General features: G+C 37.4%; 4 protein-coding genes across 9 annotated transcripts; 1 reads left to right on the top strand and 3 right to left on the bottom strand.

Moving 5' to 3' along the window:
- Positions 1-416: 416 nt before the first annotated feature.
- LOC147516650 (kinesin-like protein KIN-14I) lies at positions 417-8,258 on the bottom strand. Its single transcript, XM_086589167.1, has 18 exons — positions 7,763-8,258; positions 7,313-7,479; positions 7,094-7,237; positions 6,548-6,799; positions 6,368-6,436; positions 5,840-5,908; positions 4,404-4,514; positions 4,235-4,316; positions 4,035-4,130; positions 3,776-3,952; positions 3,587-3,693; positions 3,092-3,270; positions 2,814-2,975; positions 2,478-2,731; positions 2,221-2,384; positions 1,899-2,093; positions 947-1,410; positions 417-794 (listed from the first exon to the last, which is right to left on the bottom strand). Exons 1-18 carry the CDS (start codon positions 7,887-7,889, stop codon positions 653-655), a joined length of 2,961 nt encoding a protein of 986 aa, XP_086445293.1. The 5' UTR covers positions 7,890-8,258; the 3' UTR covers positions 417-652.
- A 1,505-nt stretch (positions 8,259-9,763) lies between these two features.
- LOC147516649 (uncharacterized) lies at positions 9,764-13,194 on the top strand. The gene is made up of 4 exons (XM_086589169.1): positions 9,764-9,891; positions 10,124-11,587; positions 11,792-12,718; positions 12,878-13,194. Exons 2-3 carry the CDS (start codon positions 10,187-10,189, stop codon positions 12,668-12,670), a joined length of 2,280 nt encoding a protein of 759 aa, XP_086445295.1. The 5' UTR covers positions 9,764-9,891; positions 10,124-10,186; the 3' UTR covers positions 12,671-12,718; positions 12,878-13,194.
- Positions 13,195-13,446: 252 nt separating this feature from the next.
- On the bottom strand, positions 13,447-24,251 carry LOC147516647 (ARM repeat superfamily protein). Of its 6 annotated transcripts, none has more exons than XM_086589160.1 (9): positions 23,739-24,251; positions 23,496-23,545; positions 19,694-19,833; positions 19,570-19,606; positions 18,338-18,382; positions 15,109-15,182; positions 14,892-14,985; positions 14,621-14,703; positions 13,447-14,278 (listed from the first exon to the last, which is right to left on the bottom strand). In XM_086589160.1, the coding sequence occupies exons 3-9, from the start codon at positions 19,763-19,765 to the stop codon at positions 14,102-14,104; spliced, it is 582 nt and encodes a 193-aa protein (XP_086445286.1). In that variant the 5' UTR covers positions 19,766-19,833; positions 23,496-23,545; positions 23,739-24,251; the 3' UTR covers positions 13,447-14,101. The 6 variants fall into 6 exon arrangements, with proteins under 6 accessions (XP_086445286.1, XP_086445287.1, XP_086445290.1 ...); XM_086589161.1 differs by having other exon boundaries at positions 23,629-24,186; XM_086589164.1 differs by lacking the exon at positions 18,338-18,382 and having other exon boundaries at positions 23,739-24,218.
- LOC147516648 (pentatricopeptide (PPR) repeat-containing protein) lies at positions 21,685-23,489 on the bottom strand. The gene has a single exon (XM_086589159.1). The coding sequence runs from the start codon at positions 23,371-23,373 to the stop codon at positions 21,916-21,918; it is 1,458 nt and encodes a 485-aa protein (XP_086445285.1). The 5' UTR covers positions 23,374-23,489; the 3' UTR covers positions 21,685-21,915.
- Positions 24,252-24,674: the final 423 nt, after the last annotated feature.

Genomic DNA, 24,674 nt, shown 5'->3' with positions numbered 1-24,674 from the left:
ACAGGAAGAAGAGGAATTTCTGTTTCTCTGAGATAGGTTTCTATTGAAGTCCTCTATGGACTCAGAGTCCTATTTATAGAGGTTAGGTCAGTCTCCTAAAAGATAAGGAAGAGAGACCAACTCCTAATAGAACACCAAAACTTGCTGCTCAAGAAAAAAAACAAAACAAGTTTAGCCAATTGGTCAAACCACTACCTACAACAGTAAGCCCAAGCCCAAGCCTGAACCCGACCCGATGTAGTGGATAACCAATGTAGGACTATCTACTATGCACTAAAGTGGAGAGAACACTCTTTGTTCATCTCCTCCACTTTGCACATGCACTAGTAGAAATACACAAGAGATTCCAACACTACACACAAAATTCAGATACCAGTGAGAAAGTAGTTACTACTACTACTGAAAAAAAGAAAACGGAGCTTCAAATACTCGTAATCTTTTATTTTCTTTTCGTTCGCTTTCATGAAGTATACCAAAGAAGTAAAGAATAAGCAGATACATCACCACACATAACTGCCATCACACACCTCTTGAGATCACTTCCATAATAACATGAGCAAGTGGATTCATTGCTACATGGTACACATTGGAACTGTAATTCCTCTAAAAAGGGACAAAGAAAAGGAAAAACATCACAACTTCCACTCATATTTTATTTTCTACAAATAGATTTTTTCTTCCCATCAACGGAAACTTGCTGCCTTCCGTTCTGGTGTAGAGGCGGGCGGTATCCATTTAGCACTTTTCGTGCTGGTGATGGAATGAGTGTCGGAATAGAGCTCCTATATACAGCACTGTTACCAACAATTCAGAGTGATAAGTAACATGGTTTGGATCAACAATTCAGAGTGATAAGTAACATGGTTTGGATAAAGAATGCTACTAACACGTGTGGGTTAAAAGTAAATAATGAAGTGATCGCTGCTCTATTTAGTTTTTTTCTCACCTTTGACTCCTTCCAAGCATCGGAAGAGGCTTCTTGATCTTTGAACCAACGCCATTAGAAACTTTGGGAAGATTGATTTGCCAAAGCAAGTCAGGCTCAGAATTATCACTAGTTGAAGCTTCTAGGTCCTCTGAATCATCGGTACTAGTTGTCTCAAAGCGATTGCATGCTAAAAATCTGTTATACGGTTGATCTGGGAACACTTTGGATGTGTCTGCTGGAAGATGTTGCCTGTAAAAGAGCTTAGGCAATTGTGTGGTGTCTCTCTCGCAATGTCCTGAAAGTGTGTCATCTCCATTTATAACATCTTCCTTCACTATGACCTTATCAACCCAATCTCCAGTTCCTAACTCTTTCTCGTAAACCTTTAGTCCGGTACTTTTGGTAGGTGGCCAGGGAGGTGAGCCAGTTGATAACTCACGTAGATCAAAACTCGTCGTCTTTGGTATCAATTTAGGTATGTTCTGTTCCCAAAAATAAAGTTTACCAAACTCTATTATTACAAAGATCTGATCAAGCTGAATATTTGATAAGTTTTCTTTTGGGTAACTTTTCAAATCATAGACTATGATGTGTAAAAAATTTAAATGAGAGTTTCTAATTCGTGATCAACTCAACCTACAATTCCTGTAGGTGGACTGCGGAGTGATATGTGGAACTGCATATGACAGTTTTTTTATTCTCTTGGAACCAATTTTCAGCTAATAAACCCCACATGAAACTTTACTTTGGACATAGTTATTTATGGCTTATGATCATGCACTCTCAAAAGAAAACTTCTATCAAGTTTTACAAAGCTTCAGATATGTGCACATGCATGTCTATAAATGTACTGTTATATCTATAAGATGTACTATTTTGGCTCATGGACATATCAGTAAGTCAGTGAGAATGCAGCCTACAATTGCACTATCATTGGCTATAGGATTGCAGTTTTAATCTGGTTAATTACCTGTATGTTCATTGGTTTTGTGCGGATACTGTGACCACCTGGACTTTCTCCTCCAACCTGTCGATTAGAATGTCGAGGAGATGACCCATCAAATTTCATTCTGAGTTTCTCTGGGCTGCTGGACCTGGGTGTAGAGGGCTGAAGGTGTTCTGTCTCTCCCTCCATTTTGGCTAAGGCCCCTCTAAGACTAGCAATCTGTGAACAAGTTGACAACAACTAAATCTATTAGTTATCATGGGAAAGAGAAACATGAGATAGAAAAAACATATCTAGCATAGTCAGGTATATGCTAATATGCAATGAAGTAAGAGAGAATGAGAACCTGTTCTTTGAGTTCTTTGACATCCCCACTCTCTTTGTTTTGCCGGGCAGCACCAAGCTCAACAGTAGCAACACGCTCCGCAAATTTTAGGGTACTAATTGTTTCTCCTATAGCATCATATTCAGGGCTAATGTGGACAAACATTAGTGTCTTCGCTTGCCCACCTAAATGAGAGATCAAAAATCAATAATAGATTAGAAATAAAACGGAGTAATTTGCACCCACTTCATGCAAAATGGAAATTCTATCAATCTTACCTAGTGAATCTTGGAGAAGCTGTGTAAGTTTGCTGTTTCTATAGGGGACATGTGCATTCTTTTGGGCAAGGGAAGAGATCACATCGCCTAGAGCAGAGAGAGACTTGTTGATATGTTGTGCCTCCTTTAGTCTATCTCCTGTTGCCTCAGATTTATTGACCCTTTCACTTCCTGCCAGGTCAACCAAATGCATGCAACCACGGACAGTAGCTCCAGATGTCATATCTCTTCCTTGAACATGAATAGTCAGGCAACTGCAAGTATTTTGAGAAAGGTTAGCTCGCCTTTACTTAAACAAAGTTGCTAAAGTTTAGACACGAAGAGCTTCAAACTTACCTATGAGAACGGCTACTTCGGTCATTGAGGGCCGTTGCACCAACAGCACGATTCTTTTGTCCAACATTCATCACTTCAATAACATCAAAAGGTGAAGCAACCGCTACAATGTTTGCATCTGGTACATTGAGTCCCTTTTGGGAACTGTTACGGATTTCTAATGTGTTTATTGGTTAATGAAACCTCGGAATAGGAGTTCTATGTAGTAAACCTTTAAAGAAAGGAGAAGAAAAAGAAAATAGGGAAGAAAAATATAAGAATGATCTTCTAAAGGATATCTCTTAGTCAGACCATCAGTAACAAGGAGATCTCTGACTTGTTCATTGTAAATTTCAATCATCTGAACCGACACATCATAAGAAAAAGTGTCCTTTCTTTGCTCGGCCAGAAGAAATAAGTCACTGAGTGCTCTATAGTTTACACCTTGGCTTTGCTCTGTTGTCACTTTTGGTCCTGTCTGGATAAGGAAACAATTTGAATCAAGACCAAGGATTTAAGCTATAGAAACCAGCCACAGCGAAGGAAACCCTACAACGATCCATGACTGAAACATAGTTTAGGCCAAGTACACTTGATTATCTTTTAAGTACTAAACTTAATTGGTTCTGTATTGGTACGTGTTGATATTTTAGAAGATAAATCATTTGATTGCATTTGGTAAAGCTGTAAAGGTCCTCTATATATATTGCCATAGTTGTTAGAATGCAGTTGTCGAGAAGCATATATTTTCACTTCAACCCAAAGTTTACGTCAGTCATCCAATAGTATCTTACCATCGTGAAGGTTTTGCCAGATCCTGTTTGGCCATATGCAAATATGCAAACATTGTAACCATCAAGAACAGAGCGGATCAGGGGCTGGGTATCTGCAAAGACCTCCTCTGAAAAGTAGAATGAACCGCGCTTAAAATCAATGCCAATGCATACAATATCAGAAAAGAAGTAACTGATAGTCTTACCAACCTTGAGTTGCAGTTGGACCAAACACTTTGTTAAATCTGAATGATCTGTTTCCCTCTTTTCCGCACTTTGAAGCGGTGCTTATTTTGATGTGTCCTTCTTCTATGCTATCCACAGTGCTTAATAGGTTTGGTTGTCCAGGCAAGAAGGGTCTGACTCGGCAGTAGACCCTAATACTTCCTAATTGGACATAAACAAAGTAACTTAAACCGGTTGAGTGATGTAAAACTAAGGTTGTATGGTAAGAGAATCGGATATTTACCTTTTAGGTCTTGAACTTGATTGTACAATTTTCGGTTTTCCTCGACCACTTTATGGTATCCAGAAGCAGAATTAGCTAGACCATTCAGGTACTTGCCTGTTAAGATGGATAACCTTAATATAAGTAGTTCTGTTTTTATTTTCTTTTTTGCTTTAATGAAGATTGACCTCAGAATACAAATTTACTCTTAAAAGTGTTACCAAGACTGCTGAGCTCCTCATGATACTTTGTCGTCATATGCTGCATTCCTACTTTTGCTGTATGAAGACTATATCGGAGTTCCTACACCAGTTAATAGTTACTAACACGATACTCATATTGGTCATACGCACTCTTGAGAAATTTGTTTTTTTTTTCTCTATTTCATACCTGAAGTTCTCTCTTTTGCTTGTCAAAGAAGACTTGTTGCTTCAAAATCCTGGTTTTTGATTCCTCGTCAACTTTGTCTATCTGTGTGGCATTTCCTTCTCCCAACATCTTCTTTTTGAGATAAAAAGGCAGATGTCAAAAGTAAGAATTCTCAGTTTCAAAAAAAGAACTAGGCGAAAATCACAGCCCAGCCCTGTGACAAATTGACAGACATATTCCTTTTTGCCATTAATCACAACAGCTAGACAAACATTGTCACAACATCTAGACAAACATTGTTGGCATTAGATGCAGGGAGAAGGAGCGGAGTGCTTAGGACCAGAGCTTTCATAGTTGGTTTCATTAGTTGAACCATGAACAATTTAGAGAACATATTTAAACCATGCAAAGTCTCAAAATTCCATTGAACAACAACGATTAATCATATCGTTATTAATACTGTCAAATATTTCCATTGTAATACTAGATCTACAGAACAAGTTAAGAGCTCCAGCTGACTCCCCATGCTTCTTCTAGATGTCCGTAGGGTGACAGATTGACAGAGATATACCTTTTTGGATTTTTCCCAATCCATCACTCTTGTTCTGGGTGAGCGCAATAGGCCCTTCAAACAAAGAAGAATAATCTCCTTTTATAGCCTTAACGTCCCTTTAGTTAAGGACTATGGTATGCCCGTGCCTACGGCCGACGCGCCTGCAGCACTACCCGACAACTCATCGCTCCTTCGTCGCAAGACGTACACGCATTTCAGCCACAAAATATTCGGCGCAAGACCAGCGAAACAACTCAATTTATAAGTCCAACCCCAAGGCTATCCCAATTACCCATTATCTATAAGCCCAAATCAATTGGAGGCCTAACAGTTTATGGGCTAGCCTAAAAATTTATAAGCCCAGCCACAATTGTTGATTTTTTGTTGATTTTTGGACAGATCTCATAGTATTAATTACACTTAACAAAATTACATAAACTCTCCAAACACTTAGATTTGCCTTGTCACAACTTACTAAAAGACAATGATAACTACTGGATGGAGACTCTACGGCCCCCACACCATTACTTTTTATTATATAGATACACACTTTCCTTTATACATAGCTTGCATATCAAGATTCTTTTATGTATAAATATTACCTCCAAGAGAGAAGAATATATAGCAATTATTACATAAAAGGAAACACATGAGCTATGTCATGTGTGTATCCTTAACACCTTTTGACAGATCGAGATAAATCTCCCGAAATTTTCATTGTCAAATCCAATGCTTTTGTCAGTTGGTCCTCTTTTATTAACTCCCTCTCCTCATTCCTTTATATCTCTCAAAATTCTCTCTATGCAAAATGTTTGCCAATTGGAACCAAAACTTTAAAGGACAGAATTTCAGCGTAAATGCTAGTTTGTACTTTGTACTACCACTATTGAAAAGGAAGCCCTACCATTTCACTGTGGCTAGCAAAGCGATGATCAAACTCCTCCATAACCTTACTGAGCATGAATTCCACCAGCTGTTACAAGTACAACAACAACAAACAAATGAATCCATTAAAGTTAAAAAAAGCTCAAGTTAGAGCAGAAGTAAAGAAGATACTTGTTGTTATGCCTGAAATATTGTACATGTGCAGCACAAACGTGACTAATGACATATCAATAACAGATGAATCGTGCAGAGAAAATTTAGATATCAGATTGGCAGTAACAACCAATCGATTGACAGTTATTCGGGTACTACACAATGCTTTTCGGCAGTCCATAATGGTCTAATGTGATACATCAAAAGGATCGATCCAACAATGGTATGTTTCATTGGCTCCTAAATCTCGTACATGGTACCGATGTTAATGTTGTTTCTTCAGCATGTATGTGCCATGAACACCATCAAGAAGTAAGGGAAATTCTCTTCCCTGTCCTTCTACCCAGACTCAACTGATTTCCATCTCAACTGAACCAAATCAGACAACACTTACCATTGGAACTTCTTCAGGCTTCTTGTCAGATAAAATCTCGCGGACAAGGCTGGTCAAGGAATTCGTAGTCTGCAGGTTTTGAATTTGAAGAGGTTTAGCTTAGTAATTCATTTAACTAATTAGTTATTAGATGTTGCAAAGGAAGTATGTGCACATATCCAATATAGTTGAGCAACAAACCATTTTAGTAGGATCATTTCCTAGATCGTCATTTAATTTCTGTTCGGCATCCATTGATCTCTCGTTCATGGACTGGTTCTTTGACAAGGAACTCGTGAAAGGATCCGAGTTCTTCCGAATAAAACAATTTCCAGAGGACGAAGTTTTCAAAGGTCCACCAAATTTCCACAAACCTTTTCCACCTGCCTCTTTCCACTCATTGTAGGATTTAAGTGCCAATATGCAGCTCACTATCCTTGCAGACTTCCCACCCTGAAGGTACAATTTCAGAGGAAATAAGGTTAAATAGTACTCCCAAAGCATGAAAAGAAACCTACCTCGATAGACCACTAGTCTAAGTTCTAAGTGCCACTCTTCAACTTTTAAGCATTTAGACTTATATTGATCAATGTTGCTTATCATACTAATAAAACCATGTACAGAATTTGATTTATAACTAATTAATTTGAAGCATTGTACATTTCTCGGGCTTTTTCTTGTCAAACACTACATTCAAAGATGTCTAAGAAAATATTTTACTTCACTTACATTTCAAACTGTACTTACCTGGTTTAGATCTGACGCCTCGAAGGTGGGAATTCCGATGTCCTCAATAATAACTAGGAAGTTTCTCACATTTTCAAAGTACTGATATGCAGATAAGGCTGCTCCGTCGGGAATAAGGACTTGATCAGACGGACTTTCAACGACCTGAAACCAAATAAAAGAATAAAACACACAGAAGAAAAATAAAATAAAAGGAGAGTTAACTGGATCGATCCCCACCTTCGGAATAGCACCAGGTTGAACCTTGTTGAGAACATTGCATAGTATTATTCCACTTCGTAACCCAATCCTGAATTCTTCTTCAGATGGATGTGCTGGTAAATCCTTACCTCCAACAACTCCAACCATCTTTCTCAGCCATCCTGCCGCCTCATACCTTCTCATTGCTGCAAATTAAAGCAGTTGGAATTCATCTAGCATTACTTACTCGAAACCAAAGAGGAACTAGTCCAAGGTGTCTAGGTACAAAATAGTCAGAACTAGTAAACATTGATAAAAACAGAGAAGTGAAGGTGAAATTTATTCTTAAACAATATTGAAGAATTGGAATATAAGAAGCAATGTATAAGTAAAATAACAAGAAACACATAGAAGACATTGTATTTCATTAAATGCATTGATGACATTCTAAACAAAAAAATGATCAAGAAAAAACAAAGAATAACAGACCTGCTTCTTCTGCCTTTCTGGACTCCAAATCCATATCACACAAACGTTTTCCATGCTGTTCAAGAACGTTCTCCACAACAGAAACTGTAGAGACAAATAAATTACCTCCCTTCGTTGTCGTCATCATTAAACGATACAAATGCAACCAAACTAATATGGAAGTACGTTAAATGATCAGGTGGCCTGGTGTGTTAAATATTCTTTATTTTCTTGGTTTTCTTCAGAAGAGAAAAATGCAATGCAGGAAATATAAAAGAGAGTTTAGAGAAAGAGAGAAAGCTAAAGCAACAACTCTCTCTTTCTCTATTATCTGTTATCTCCTTTTCAAAGTTTGAAGCTCTCAAAATTTTATTATGTTCGTCTTCTTCCTTTTTGGTCGTTTCAACTAATATTTCATTTCGGAAGCAGTTCCCGAACCTATAGGTTCGGGGTTCGGGAAGTTTAACGGTTTTTATTATGCGGTAGCACCAAATGTGGGAAGCCTATTTTTGTACTTGCAATGGGAGCTGTATTTGGTGTGAAGTTATTGCTCTCACACACACATCCACCTCTCTTTTTATTTATTTAGGAGCCACGTACGTGTGATCTACAAATTTTTCCAAAAATAAACTTATTAGTGAAATGTTTAGCTGTTTTCGAAATTTCTAGAGCTTTGTATCTTGAAATTAGTGTGCAGATAAATGTGTGGTGCACTGGTGCCTGGAATTTTAGACAAATATCACTCAATGCTGCATATTTCTTGATATTAATATTTTTTGAAAGAAATCTAGTGATGAATCGACGTAAATATTGTGGATATATCGATAAATTTTTAAATCCTAATATCGTAAACTTATCGTGATATGACAGTCAATACCATCGAATAGATATTGTGGATATATTAACTATTTTGAAGCAGGCTACCAACTCTAGAATATTACGTTTTGAACAATAATTGTTTTGGATTACAATATTTTGTAAAATGATTCACAGTCACTTAAAATACATTTTCTAACATATATATCTTTTTTTTTTATTAAATAAGTTATTTGCGTGGATTATGAGGATGTTAGAGTGAGATCATCAAGGCGTGACAAACGTATGATTAATAAATATGTTCATATCTAAACATGACCATGATCACTGTTGGTAATGGTATTGGGACCCTACCAACTAATCTACCACTCGATCTTTCAATTTAGATTATACTTAAATTTTACTTCTGCTTTATTATGTCAAAATTAAGCACAACCATTGTAAAAGTTTAAAGGCAACACAATTTCACTTTCTCCCTGCCGCTATCATCTGGTCTCCCAACGGTCTCAACGATTCGAACATGTCAAGTGGGAAAAAATAACTCCTGATACTGGTTTGGGCTTTGGGCCCTTTAATTGGTTTTAAAACAGTCAAGAAAATGGGCCCATTCAAAAAAAACAACATATGAATAATTAAAACTAGTGTTCTAAAAAACGATAGGCGGTAGTTGAGCGGTGGGAGAGTGTCTAGGCCTTCTAAACAGTGTCTAAACCGGCTAGGCACTAGGCGTTTTTTTTCTTAATATATATAGTAATACACACCTATATTACAATAAATGAAAAAAATCATTTATCATAACTCAAAAAATAAACACAAACAAAAATACTTATTACAAAAATACGTAATAGTCGAAGAATATCAACTTTACATAAAAACATATTATTTGTTATAGTGGCATATAATTTACATTAGACTTTAGTTTTTTAAACTCATTCAAATCTTAAGCCTACATAAATTTTTAATTTTTTATATTTAATCATTCAAAAAAAAAAAAAAAAAAAAAAAAAAAAAAAAACTTGACTTGACTTTCCGCCTAAATCCGCCTAATCGATCCGCCTAGACCTGCCTAGTCAGTCCACCGATTTTTTAAACGACTTGGCCTAAACGAGTCCGTTGGGCACCACCTAACGCCTAGAGACACCTAGACTGATTTTTAGAACAGTGATTAAAACGTAAAGAATGAGGACAATTTTGGAATTTCAAATTTGAAAGTCAGCTTTAAAATGGTCCGTAGTTGTAAATAACGGCACCTAAACATACAAACATACAATCTCTGCCAAAAATTCGTACCCTTTATCGTATTCCCGTTAAACTGTTTTCCTTTGCCACAACAGGTACAATACTTATTTTCTACTTTCATTAGTTTAATTTTTCTTAATTATTATATATTATAACTTTTTTTTTTTTTTTTTTTTTCATTTCATATATCAACAATTTTGCACCTCATAAAATACCACAATATATTTTATCATTTTTTTTTATATGTTGCTTATTTTATTATGATATAAAGAAGATAATCACTTTTTCTTAATTTTTGTTTATATGGATTTTATGGATTCTTCACAGATCTATACTTAAATGATGATTTGAAGAAGTTGAGTGGTTTTGAGTTGGATTTGAGTTTGACAGATGAGGAATGGAGGGAAATTGGTTTCAAAAAATCGAAGTAAGTTACGTTCTGTGAAAAAGGATTCGGATTCTGATGAGGATTATGTATTGAATGAAGATGACGATGAATATGCGTCTGAAGATAGCTTCGATTTGAACACGGTTGCTGTTAGTTCTGATGAGGAGGAGTATAAGAGAAGGAAGGTTGTTAGACCGAAGAAGGATAGTTTGGATGGGAAAGAAACTGGGGGTTGGAGGTCGGTGAAGAAAACTATTGTTTCGGATTATGAAGAAGACGATTGTGATTTTGACGATGAGGTTGATGAGGATGATGAGGAATTCAGACCGGATGAGATTGAAGAGAATGGTGTTTTTTCTTATGCTGAGGAGAAGAAACGAAAGGTGGTTAGGTCAAAAGACTCGAAAAAGACTAGGGTCAGCCTGTCGGTTAAGAGAAGTAAGGTTTCAGATGATGAAGAAGAAGAGTATGTTTTTGATGATGAAGATGAGGAATTCAAGCTGGATGAGATTGAAGAGGTTGGTGTTTATTCCGATGATGAGAAGAAGAAAAGAAAGGTGGTTAGATCAAAAGACTTGAAAAAGACTAGGGTTAGCCGGTCGGTTAAGAGAAATTCGGTTTCAGATGATGAAGAAGAAGAAGAATATGTTTTTGATGATGTAGAGGATGAAGATGAGGAATTCAACCCAGATGAGATTGAATTTGGAGATGAAGAGGAAGAGTTGCATATAGAGAGAAGAGTTAGTGTAATGAGGAAACCTGTGCCACGTAAAAAAGCTTCAGTAAAGAGTTTGAAACGGAAGAGAAAATCTAAGGCCTTGAAGAAGGCTGTGAGAAAAAAGCCGAAGAGAACAGTAATGAGAAAGCCAGTGAGCTCTGATGATGACTTTGATTTGGACTATAAGGCTGTGAGGGAGAGGAGTCGAACGAAGAGCGTAATTAAAGATTGGGTTTCAGATGATTCTGAACCTTCAGATGTTGAGTACACACTTTCTGATGAGGAAAAGGAGCTGCTAAGGGAGGCGAACAAGTTTCTTGGGATTTCAACAACTTGCTCGAGGGATTCATCTTTGAATGGGAAGCTGCACAAGGATGGGGCTTCCAAGTGTCTGAAACCCACACCAATGGAAAGAAAAGGGAAACAGAAGGTGCATGAGCTGCATATAGATACAGGGAAACAAGTATGTGGAATCTGCTTTTCAGAAGAACGCAAAGGGATCGTGCGTGGAACATTAAATTGTTGTAGTCACTATTTTTGTTATGCTTGCATAATGGAGTGGTCAAAGATAGAGTCGCGTTGCCCATTATGCAAACAAAGGTTTGTCACGATTAGTATGCCAGAAAGATCAAAATTAGGAGTTGAGCTAAGGAGCTTGGTGATACCAATCCCTACACGTGATCAGGTAGCTTGTCCGTGATATATTTATTTTTTTGTAAAACTAGTCTTAAGTTTCTTTATTTTATATCTAACATAATCTGGTCCATCTTTTTGTAACATGAATATGAGGTGTCGTTTTGAAAATTTTAGCTAGTTCTGAATGTTTATGATAAAGAAGTTATATATGTTTCATTTCCACCTCGTGTTTAGTAGTTTATTTTCCTTTCAGGTTTATCAACCTACTGAAGAAGAAATGATGGGTTATCTGGATCCGTATGATGGTGTGGTTTGTATTGAATGCCAAGAAGGTGGGGACGATAGCCTGATGTTATTATGTGATATATGTGATTCTCCTTCACATACCTATTGCGTTGGTCTAGGGCAGGAAGTACCAGAAGGCAATTGGTATTGCAAAGGTTGTAGGATATCAGATCCTGGATCCTCAAATGTCCTAGTTCAAGATCCTAGTCTTGGCACCAGCAGTAATAGCATACCCACTTTTCTAACTTCCCAGAGAATGAGTGTAAACGACTTGGATCCAACTCCCCAGGCGGTCTCTGCATTAGATCCCTCATTGTTCCGTGAAAATGAGATTCTCCCATCCCCAAGAAGTATTGTGGGTGATGATGTTCACCTTGTATCGCCTTCTGGGATTGGAGTATCAACTCTTTCTGGGAGGCGAAGGATACATCGTCAAATTCGTAGTATGCTTTCTAACAACAGAGTGAGCCATACAACTGAGATGCCTCATAGAATTGATGATAATATAGAAAGCGAAATTGTTGCCGACTCTGAAGATGAGCAGCTTGAAAAAACTACTACTCAACAGGCAGGACCATCTGCGAGTAATGGCTTCCACTCTGATGGTTTTGAAGTTTGGACTCAGGATGCTAGCCCTTCTTCATTGCTAGAAATAGATAACACTGCTGCCCAGTCAAGTAATATTGAGGGTAATAGTTCTGCAAGTCAGCAAAGCAATTCAGTATTTGGTTGTCAACAACTCCAACACCATAGGAGTAGCCTTTTCAGTTGGCCAGATGATTGTGAGTTTCCTAGACAAAGGAGGAGCAGCAGCAGCCATTTCCAAGTAGAAAATCCTCTGGAATAAGTACATGTTATGAAAACCACTTGAAATTCTTTTCCAAAAACACCTTAGGTGAGTATACCTTCTAGTCGCACTCTCTTGTTTTCACATTAGATATGGAGTAGGCTATCTGATTGATTCCAGTTTTGTTAACTTTATTCCCAAAAATTTCTGGATGGTGGCACAGTGCAATGACGGTATTTAATGGTTGTTCTGATTTTTTTTGTGTAGTGTTAAGCACACGGGATATTCTTAAGTAGGATTAGCAGACGCTCGAGGTTGATGTTCTCGGAAAGTAAAACTTACCGCGTACAGGGACTAGAGCATTTACAGGGAGATGGTTACGTTTGTAAAGGTCCTATTTAAATCCTACATTGTTGATTCTTATGTAACTGAGATGTTTCACGATTATGAAGCTGTAATCGCCTTCGTGCCATTTACATTTATTTATTATTGGGTTGTAATTCCGATTTGATGGGACTACATTCTTTATTCCAATACTTTTTTACTGACCTTTATTCATATAAACAAAGAAGTTAGAATTTCAATCTGTGTAATTGTGCACTGTTCAATGAGAAATGATCCAGGGAACAAGATGCGATAAAGAGTCAAAGTGTCCTCCTTGAAAAAATCTCCCAGGCCAAACTTTAACTGCAAAAGCTGCTCGACTGGCTATGAGCAGATGCAATGGCTGTCGGCCCTAAGCCTGTTGCATCACGTCCAAACAACCACAAATATTCCTGTGTCGTTGCGTTTTGGAGGAGAAGAAATAGAAAAGAGAACGTGTAATATAAACCGTGGAAGGGAAAGGGGAAATTCATTTAATCCATAATAACATCCATATTACATAGTCTACCTACGGGTTCATCCCATAAAATAGAGAATGCAAGGAAAAACCAATCAAACACTTGATTGTTGGCACCCAAATGACCCAATATGTCACTATGTTACCAATTCTACTGATAAAAACCAATTGTTATTGAGTAAACCTATCAAGCACTGATTACATGACCTATCAATAGAATTGCTCACATGTGTTTTTTTATCATTGCAAGGCCAGCTGAGTGTTTTATTGTGTTGATAGGTTTACTCTTTACAACCAAACTGTCAGACTGAAGGATCTTAAAACTCAAGGTTCTTCCCAAACATAATTAAGTAACAAGCTCCTGCAAAGTTTGCAAGCCAAACGCACTCCAGAGAATGAAGATGTAGGGCAATGCTGAACATACTTTGACCCACGAGCATTGAAGATAATAGTGATATTGGGCTGTAAGGATATATTCCCTCATGCATCCACCCGAGACATAATCTCTGATACTATTCAGTGTGAAAAACTAAATTTCGCTTCGAGAATTTGAAGCTTCCATATAGAGATACGGAGAAACGCTTTTCTTTCTTTTTTTACATGGACAAATCTTTAGGTCATTCCATTGCTGCAAAACTAGGATTGCTCTTTCACGTCTGGCCAGGAAGGTGCTTCTCCATGAATGCCTGTGCCAGATTGCTGAAGCTAACACTTACAGCCCCAGCTGCAGCATATCTCTTGATAACTTCAACCACTTCAGGCTTCAGGATTTCTTCTTTATTTGAATTATTGCATAGGTAGTATAACGCTCCGAGAGCATAATTCACCTACAAAGTCAATATGATCACCAAGACACATTGGAAACATGATTTCTTTGTTAACTTTACCGATCTAAAAAAAAATATCATTTTCATTGGGCTGTATATTATCCCAATCTACCAACAGAAAACTCCTAAAATTGTCTGGAGACAAACGAATATTCTCATGATAGTGTGCTCATCGAAATAATAAAGATCTCCAGTCAGCTGCATGATGGGCAAGATAACCACACTTTACAGAATAAATAGAACACCTAGACTAGGTTCAAACCTGCCACTCCGTTTTGAATGTTCACTTACATAAAAGACGGAAAAAATACGCAACAGTGTCTCAGGTAACGAGAGACTTACAGTATTCCTAACTGGGCTAGACAAGCATTGGGTAATCAAAGGAATCCCACCACATTCCGCAATAATTACAGCATTCGCAGGGTCTGAAAGAAATACCTTATTGGTTACAGATATTGAAAATAAGAACCAAAGCTACTCTTTTGGTTAAATCATCACAATATATATATATATATATATATATAGAAATATATAGAAATATTTGGAATATAAAATGGTAGTATAAGTGTGTATCAAGAAATGAGACTAGCATTGGCAGATGGGACTGGCTCACCTACACAACAGTTGCAAATCCCACCAGCGCTGAATTCTACAAGTTTCTCATTGGGCTCTGTTATGCAGTCTAGGAACAGTTCCAAAACATTGAGCTGTTTATCCCAGCCCACCACACATGCACAGACCCCAAAAAAAATAGTGAAGATGATGCACTAGGGATATAAAAATCTGATTCACTGGTCATATCGTTCCACGTTAAATGTGAATAATTATACCTGGCGGAGAAAGGAAAAATTGTAAGGATCATATGCAAAATTGGCCAAATGAGCAACTACCCTTTCCTTTGATTCTGCAGTAAAATAAAGCCGCATATTAGTACTTTACCAATTCAATCTTGTAAACATGTACTTGTGACAATGTACCCAATCTAGAAGAACTACTCGGTCACAAAGAAATATAATTTAGATCTTGATTTTGTTGTCAGTGTTGGACTGAATTCTTAAGAAAATATTAAAAACATATCGGCCAACTAGTATTTAAGGCTGTATCATAACTATATATAGTTCTTCAGCTTTCATTTAGTACCAAACATTTGCCAGGTAGCCACTAAATTCTTGAAAAATTCATGCACACACATTATTTATTTTGGATCTCGCTTTTCTCAAAAATGAATGATTGTAAACTTGTAATCATGCGGCTTACGAATGGTAAGCATGACAAAGCATCACCTTTCACTAGTGAAGGTGACTTTACAAAAAACTTGGGGCTACAAGTCTACAACTATATTTACGCCCAAAATGTAGGAGCAACGTAAAAAAAATGGCCTATTTCCTTCCATAAGAGTTCCACTTCAATGTCCCGCATTAGCATCCAAGCTTATACAAAGCAAATTTCTACAACAAGATCATAACAATTAGCACCAGAATGGAAGTTTCTAAAAGTTAGTATGTTGGTACCGCTATGCCTGCCTACATCCCTTATTATATAGTGCTAAAAGGATTTACGTAAATTACTTAAGCAACTAGAACCTGCATGTTGATTCTGCTCACAACTGATCCTACAGTAGTGTTATCAATGATAGATATGTGTTTCTACTCTCTACCTGGGGAAAGTCATTTTCCAAAATCCAAATCTCAGTTAAAATTAAAATAAATCTGTCATAACCACAGTATATAAGTATGGACTTGTCACACTTGCTTTGACAAAAGGACATTCAGAGACAATTTTGTCTGCCTCAACCTCTTTCTTATGAAAAGTTACAGCAGATTGGAGGTCATATGGGTCTTACGACACCATGGCTACTTGGAGAAAGCCGACTCTTGTGCCACTCCATGACTCAAGATAAACTGGTTCTTGATTGCCTACTATATCTGCTTGAACAGAAGCATCCACTTAAGAGAAACACAGGTTGGAGTGTATCTTCACCACTTTGAAGGCATCTCAACTATGCACGAGGAGATTACTCTCTCGAGTCTCAATAAAGGCTGTTTTGTTTTGGTGCTCTAAAGTCTGTAAGGAGTTTAGAAGGTGTTTTTTTTTTTGGTCTTTTATAGCTAGGTGGACTGCCTTGTGTTATTAGACACGGGGTAGTTGCATTCTTTGGCTTTTCCTACGTTGTCTTATTTTGTAGGCCTAGAGGCCTTCTAGGCCTACTTTCCCATATTAATATTTCACTTTATTGATGCAGAAAAAAAAGGGGTCACACAGGTATAAGTGAATCAGATAACCAGTTGGTACATGATGAAGGAGATATTCAGTATAAACTCGAAGGGCAGAGGGAAGGAGATCTTTCTTCTGACCACTAAGGTGCCAGCCTCAATGTAAATAAGGTGTAAGCTTCACTACTCAAGAACTGGGCCTCCCCCGGTTAAGTTATGTGACGTCATGTGCGATTGCAAAGGCGATTCGAAGGGCGACTAGATCTTACCAAGACTCCTCTTTTATTACCACTTAAGGTAACGTTTCCCTCCTTCTCACTACCTTATCTATTCTTTTCCTTCCACTTATAGTAACTTCCAGTCCAAGCTATTGCAATCTGATCTAGACTATGAGTTTTTAAACTCCTCTATAGTGTTTGTTCATTACACTATGGTGGATCCTTCTATACCTCAAGCGAGGCAAGCTTCCTCAAGTGCACCCCCTTTCTCTTGGAACTCACTGTTTAACGACAAAAGCTCTAACTTTGTCAACGAACAACTTGAGTACTTAGAAGTTGAGACAGAAAATGATATCTCCAAAGTTCCTTCTTTTGTCTTGGAAGAAGGAATCGATGTATGGGGAGAGTATTTAATAGGCCATTTTGTGGATAAGCGCATGCCGTTTCCTCTTTATAAAAACCCTTGAGAGAGTCTGGAAAACAAAAGCCAACTATGTTATCTCTACAGACAAGAATTTTTACTATTTCCGTTTTTCTGATCAAGATGACAGAAAGAAAGCTCTTGAGAGTGGACCTGTTTTTGTGGCTGGTAGAATTTTCATCATCAGACCTTGGGCTGAAGATCTTGAAATTGGGGGAGAACACTAGAAATCTGTCCCCATTTGGGTTAAACTTTATGATATACCAAAAATCTTGTGGACCAAACAAGGTATGAGTATGATAGTAAGCAGACTGGGAAAGCCTCATTGTTGGGATGCTGCATCTCAAAACAGATCTCGATTAGACTATGCAAGAGCTTGTGTAGAAGTACCAGTGGATTCTCTATATCCCACACATCTGATGTTTGACCTAGGGGAAGGAAGAATAGTAACAGTGGGAGTGGAATATACTTGAAAGCCAAATTCATGTTCTCACTGTAAAGTTTTGGTCACACCAATGCAAAATGCCCAAAGCTTCCCCCGAGAGCAATTCCACTGAATTCTTTACAGAGAAGGCCAACTGTGACTCAGAGAAATAATGTTTCTAATGCTCAAACCACCTGGCAACAGGTTGGTACTCAGAGAAATAGAGCTGAATCTTCAGTAGTGATGACCACTCCAGTCGGAAGTACTATCATGCCTACAGTAAATGCCTTAGTTCAGAATAATGTGGTTCAGAATAATGCATTAGTTCCCTATGTATGTCAGGAAGTGGATACAGAGACAATCTCTCAGGGTTTACTTAGAGTGAGTTTAGGATCGGCTCCTCAGCCTCGAACTCCAAAGGACAATGAACCAATTAGATTGAGTGGCGCACAATCTAACATAGAAGGGTGAACTTTGCTCCCCATTTGCAGAGAGCAATTGAGAGTAACTTTCATTTGATCTCAGCAGGTGTAATGGTATGTATACATACGGAAACCGATATTGCACAGGTGCAAGGTGGTGTCATTGTGAACCAAAGAGATCTTGAGGAGAGCATTATGGTTACACCTATCAAGAGTCACCAAGATAAGATTACTTCTTTTCCCCAACTACCCAATAGCCAAGAAAGAAATATGTATGAAGGGTTAGTTGCTGAAAATGAGGAGGTAGATGATATGGATGACTTCTCAGATTATGATGAAGAAATATTTAATGACCACTTGCCTAAAAACAGGTCGAGGCATGAAACGGCTTCAGAGGATTGGTCAACTGTAAAGCCAAAAAGAAGCAAAATAATCAAAGAGCGTTCTTCTGGAGTACTCTCGCAATGATGAAGAAGGTAAAGTCACTAACCAAAAACAACAAGAGGTATCTTGAGGATTATACGAAAGAGTTTTGGGATGACACTTTGGGACTCACATACGTGTGTTATGCTTGCGGGTGTTTTTTCTATGACTATGAGAAAACGCAACTTCATCTTAGGAAAGATCATCCTAAGATAGTAAAGCAATTGAAGGCTAAAAAGTAGGAGATCAAATGAGACGATTCCTATGAATACTTGCTTGTGGTATGTGTAATAATTAATCTCATTTGTGTGAGGGCTTCATGCCTGCTGTAGTTTTTGTATGCTCCCTTTGTCTTTGTTTGGGGTTTGTGGATTGAAAGCAGATGGTCCCTCAGGCAATGGTTGATGGGGTTGCTGATTGTGGTTTGCTTGCCAGTGTTTGTTCCTTCGGACTATACGTGTAGGGAAAAATCCCAAGTGTTTTAGGCTTGATGCCTTATGTTATGTGTACCTCCTGCTAATGACCATACTCTTAGGGAGGGTATGTAATGTTTCTCTATGTGCTATAAACAGGTGGGGGTCTGCCTTAACCCCAGCAAACTTTTCAAAAAAAAGCTTCACTACTCAAGTGGAAAAAAAAAAAAAAAAAAAACCCCAAAGGGCAAGTTTTCAAATTTTGAAAATAACATGTGTTATGGTGTAGCCCTACCAGGATTTCCAGAAGCTATAGACTTCACGCAAAAAGGAAGTCCACCTTACCTCAAGGCGGCACCTTACATAGCATTTTATGAACAATGTCGATTACAAATATTTCCACATTTCTCTATTCTTTTATCAAATTTTTTTGGTCAATGTATTGCTTCCATTTGAGTTTTACAAGGACTTTAGCTTCTAAGAGCTATTCTGGATACGTACTAAGTACCAACTAGAGAACAGAATACACTAATGGTGCATAAGGTAGACAAGGTGGGCTTACATTTAACAATCCCTATAGATGATACCACCAGCTAAAAAGGAATATACTAATTGCATATGCAAATAAAACCAGACTCTTAAAAGAAAACGCAATGTACCCGTGACCATGCCATGCATATTTATGTTAACAGTTTCCCAAGAGTATCGAATTTACGAGTAAAATCAATAGTACCAAAATAATTATAACATAAATTACCTTCTGAAGTGGTGTTCTGAAACTCGCTAACCAACTCCTGCATCAACAAGATAAGTTTGTTTCATCAACTATAATAAGAAGCCAGTTAATAAAATAACTTCAGCATTAACAAGGCAGTAAATACCTGAAGATATTGTACCCTCGGAGTGCCGTATCGCCCTGTTCGTTCAATCTGCCTTTTCTCGTTGGTAAACATTATTATTCCTATACCAGTAGAACGAAACTAACTTTCCTATGATCTGAGAAAGAGGATTGCTACAGTTCCTGAAATAACCAAATTTCAAACCAATTCATTGACAAAACAAATGCTCTGCTGAGCTCCCATACCAATACTTCTGCTACCATTAGCAAATGCCAAAATACCGTCAAATGAATACCACGAAATAGTTGCAGATCCACGAATGGGTCTTTTCCAATCCACGAAATGTTTAAATGTGTTTAATGAAATTTTGTCTAAAGGAAATTCTCTATTGAGTGGTGACAGCAAATTTCTTCTGTCAGACTGTAACAAGTGTGCTACACACCATTGTTTTTTTAGTTTTAGCAGGGAGGTTAATCTGATATCTAAATATTTATTTCAAGGCAAGTCTAGGCCACCTCAACTTGTAATGGTGAAAATCCTGGAGGAAATGAGAATGTATATATCCAGGCTAGTCAAAGAAGTTCCTGACAGCATCAGTCTTCGAGTACTACTGGATAGATTAGGGGTTGATACACAATACAAACTGAAGCTACCAATCTTGTCCCAAGGGAGTAAACCTGTTATAGGTACCTTTAATGTAAACACAGATGGTTTGGTTAGTCCTACTTGGATATGGTGGTGCTGAAGGGACCATCTAGGTGAAGTTGTCTTTGCTTTTTGTGGTAGTTCTGGAAGAAAGTATGTCCTCTTTCAAGAGCTACAGGCTATAGAGAAAGGGTTACAAGGATGTCAGCTACACGGCTTTGGGAGGGTTGATGTCAGTTCTGACTCTTTGTTGGCGGTTCAAATTGTCACTCCATGGTTTTGCTTGAATATTGTGAAATCTAGCAATAATCTATGCAACCAGTTGGATGTTTGTAGGGTCAGCCACTGCTATAGAGAAACCAACAGGGTGGCTGACTATCTGTCCAAACTTGAAACTCAGCTTCCTGTTTCTTATTTTATACCTCCTATGGATGTATCTCTTGACTCTTTTGTGAAAGAGGAAGCACATTGAAAAATCTATGTAAGATATTGAATTTCTAATGCAGGTAGGGGTCTGCCTAACCCCATAACTTTGTTAAAAATAAAGATCTAAATATTTTAAAAACAGTATTCAATTTAACGGGGAGGTTATTCTAATAAAACAATAAAGCTGATACTAGAGTGACTCCGAAAAGTTCAGCAATCATATAGATACTAGCATGTTACCCGTGCTACGCATCAGTTTGTCTAATTTTTTCTTCTGAAAAAACACTATAATAGTTCAAGAAAGTACACATAAATTCAAGGTCTTAAAATCGGAAGACACCTGACAAAAGAAACCTATACATTCTGCTAAAAATAAGAGTCGTTTCGTTATCAGGTATTTTACTTTACGAATTAAAAATTAAAATGGATTATAATGTGAGTGAAAAGTTGTGACGGTGTACATTGTACCACAATGACACCAAAAAATAAATTAATTAATTAATAAAACATTTTCTCCCCTCAGTAAATCATTATATGTTCATTAGATTGTGAAAAAGTTCGACGAAGAATCAACACAGAAAATAATGCATCACAACAAAGGAAACACATACAAAACTTGTACCTATTAAATTATAACCAAATCTCTCGTGGACTAAAATAGCTGATCAATTCAACTAATGAATATCACTGATACAAATTAAAAGATTTCATCTTATATACTACCAGTCAACATGAGCCTTGATTCAAAGTCTAATTGATTTTGAAGAGCCATCTAACACATTTATTTTAGAAATCTCCATGACAATGTATGACCTGATTCAGATCCTACATTTAAGATTGATAACTGCTAAGCAAGCAGGTGCAACTTAAAATCATTAAAGTTTCCATTATTAAGGATTGAGCTAAAAAGCACATGAAAATCATACATGTTAGCCAATCCTTTACTATGGGAAACAATAACATAACTACGAGAATTCACTCTACTCTACGTTACTATTATTTTAATACATCGCAACATCATTTTCTATTTTCAATTCCCAAAACCAAGCAAACACACCTCATGGGCTGGATGCAGCTGAGATGCTCCCTTCCAAGTTTTACCATCATGCTGTCATGCATTCCCACCAACTTCATCTCTCAAACTCAATATCACCACTGTTATCAAGTTGGAACGTTACTAGATGCATATGTCTTTACCCACCCTTAAATCTTTTTTGCCGAAGAATGGACTTTTCACCAATATATAGACCATCCTTCAACTTGTTATAGGTGGCTAAATCAGGAATAAAATCTCTTTCCAACATCTCATCCACCAAGCCTTCACCTTCCTTCTTTTTACCTTCTCTTGAAAACCCAGCAACCAAGATATTATATGTCATGCCATCTGGGTCAAAACCCTTCTTAGAAGCGAGCAATCTCAATCTATTTGCATCTGTTGTTCTTCCAACAGCACACAAAGCTTGAAGGAGGCAATTGAAAGTCACACTATCTGCAACAATACCCTCCTTTAGCATTCTTTCTGTGAATGTGACAGCTTCAGCAGTTTTTCCTGCATGCCTCAGACCTTCTATAAGAGTGGAGCAGGCAATTGAACCTAAGGGTATCCCTTTTGCCAATAGCTCATCCACAAGTTGAAGCACTCTTTCAAGCTCTCGATCCTTACAAAGCCCCTCAACAACATCTAAACAATCAAAACCATCAGGCATGGCACCCTTTCTCAACAAATCAATTAACAGATCACAAGCTTTGGAAACTCTTCCTTCTCTGAGAAGCCCATCAATTAAAATCTCACATGTCGCAACTGAGAAATCAAAGCCTATATCGAGCATCTCATATGCCATTCCAATTCCCTCCTCAATTTTCTTTTGCTTGAAAAACCCCATAATCAGAGTGTTAAAACTAACTATGTTAGGATTACAACCTTTACTCCTCATCTCTTTAAACATTTCCAATGCTGACTGAAACTGTGAATTCCGACAAAAACTACTGATCAAAGTATTAAAGGTATAAACATCTGGTTTCACCCTATCCTTAACCATTCTACCGTACAACTCTAAAGCTCTCTCATGTTTTCTAAACTTGGCAAATCCATTAATCAAGATATTGTACAGAACCACATTGGGCTTTCCATCAATTAATGTCCGCATACTATCAAAGGCAATTAAGGCCTCATCCAACCTTCCTACTCGGCAGTAAGAATTGATGGCAAATTTGAATATATCCTCAATCTTAGGACAACAGAAAATTCCATCCGAACAAGGGCAGGGATTAGACACCATATATTCTAGTACCGAATGAAGATCATTAAATCGGTCAGTGACAGCTAGGGTTCTAATCATCCATTCATAAGTGGAATGATCATGTCGAAAGGATTCAACCTTTGATGCCCATTGGAAGATGTGTAGATCGAACTGGGTGAACTTAGGATGGTAATGTAGCTTCTTTGTGAGAAAATGGAGTAAATGTTGAGAGTTGAATGGGGGTTTTAGATGGGTTTTAAGAAACTGGAAGAGCTGGTCTTGAGTTGTTAGGGACAAAGATACTATAGGGAGAGGGGCAGGATAGTCCTCAGGTGGTTTGGTGATGATTGAGTTCTTTGTGGGACGTTGTAGAGATTTGGTAATAGGTTTAAAGATTTTTCTTGAGCTCATTTTTGAAAAAAAAAAAAAAAAAAAAAAAATGTTAGGAGTTATTTACATTTTCTCAAGGTAGGTGTTATTGCACAATGTAATGTTTGAATAAATGTTTAGTGAATCGAGAGAGAAATTTTTACCAGATTTCCCCGAGCTGCAAATTGGAAGTGATGTATGGGCTGGTCTTGTTCTACATAAGAATGGAAGAGTTAACGATTTAGTTATTATTGCATTATTGGTAATAGGATGTGAAAAGGGAAGGGATACACTTACAATGGATAGAATTGTCAATTTTGTCTTCTTCGTTAGGGTTGAATATATTTTACTTATATTGATTGCATCGAAAAGGTGAAATAGAAAGCCAGAAACCAAAGTTTTGTTACCTGAGAGAGAAATCCAACAAGACCGAAATCTGAACACTACAAAACAAAATACTCTACCGGGCTATTTCATCATTGCCTCCTTTCGAGTGAAATTGGTCCCCAAGGCCCATTTTTCGAGTGAAAATAACCATCGTTTTTTTTACTAGATAACTGATAATGAGATAATCAGTGGGGCGTGAGCAAGGGTGGAGAAGAGAGAGAGAGTTAGGATTTGGTTGAGAAGGAGAGAGAAAGAAGGAGGAAGAGCTAGAGAGAGATAGGTGAGGACAGACAGATCATTCGCTTCGCTCACCCCATAATCACTCTAAGATGACAAATTTAATTCTTGTCCGCATAGCACACACCTCTGTCGATCATTCACTTCGCTCACTGCATAACACACATACCCCTCTGCCCAGATCATTCGCTTCGCTCACTGCATAATCACTCTAGATGACAAATTTAAGTTGAAAATAAGTAAGGAAAAATAGCCCGGATTATAAATAAATATTTTCCAATTTGACTGTTTATGTCATTTTGCTATAAACAATTAATGTTCCTATTTTATGTGATGTATCAACAATAATTGTTCGTACCCAAATAAGTAAACCCTCATACAATATATTAATGTATGAACAATGATTGTTCATAGCTCATATTGATGTATAAATAATGATTGTTCATACTCCAATAGATGTTGAGTGTTCATAGCTCATATTGAGGTATGAACAGTGATTGTTCATACCCCAAATAGATATGAACAGTGATTATTCATATTCCAATAGGTGTTCTTACTGATCATACATTATATTGAGATATGAACATATATTGATTGTTTATACTCCAAATAGGTATGAACAATGATTGGTCATAGCTCATGTTGGGGTATGAACAATGAGTGTTCATAGCTCATGTTAATGTATGAACCAACCCAAATAGGTATGAATAATTAATGAT

The sequence above is a fragment of the Coptis chinensis genome, chromosome 2 (genome assembly GCF_015680905.1).
Source record: "Coptis chinensis isolate HL-2020 chromosome 2, ASM1568090v1, whole genome shotgun sequence".
Lineage (NCBI taxonomy): Eukaryota > Viridiplantae > Streptophyta > Magnoliopsida > Ranunculales > Ranunculaceae > Coptis > Coptis chinensis.
This window is presented reverse-complemented; position numbering and strand designations above follow the sequence as displayed.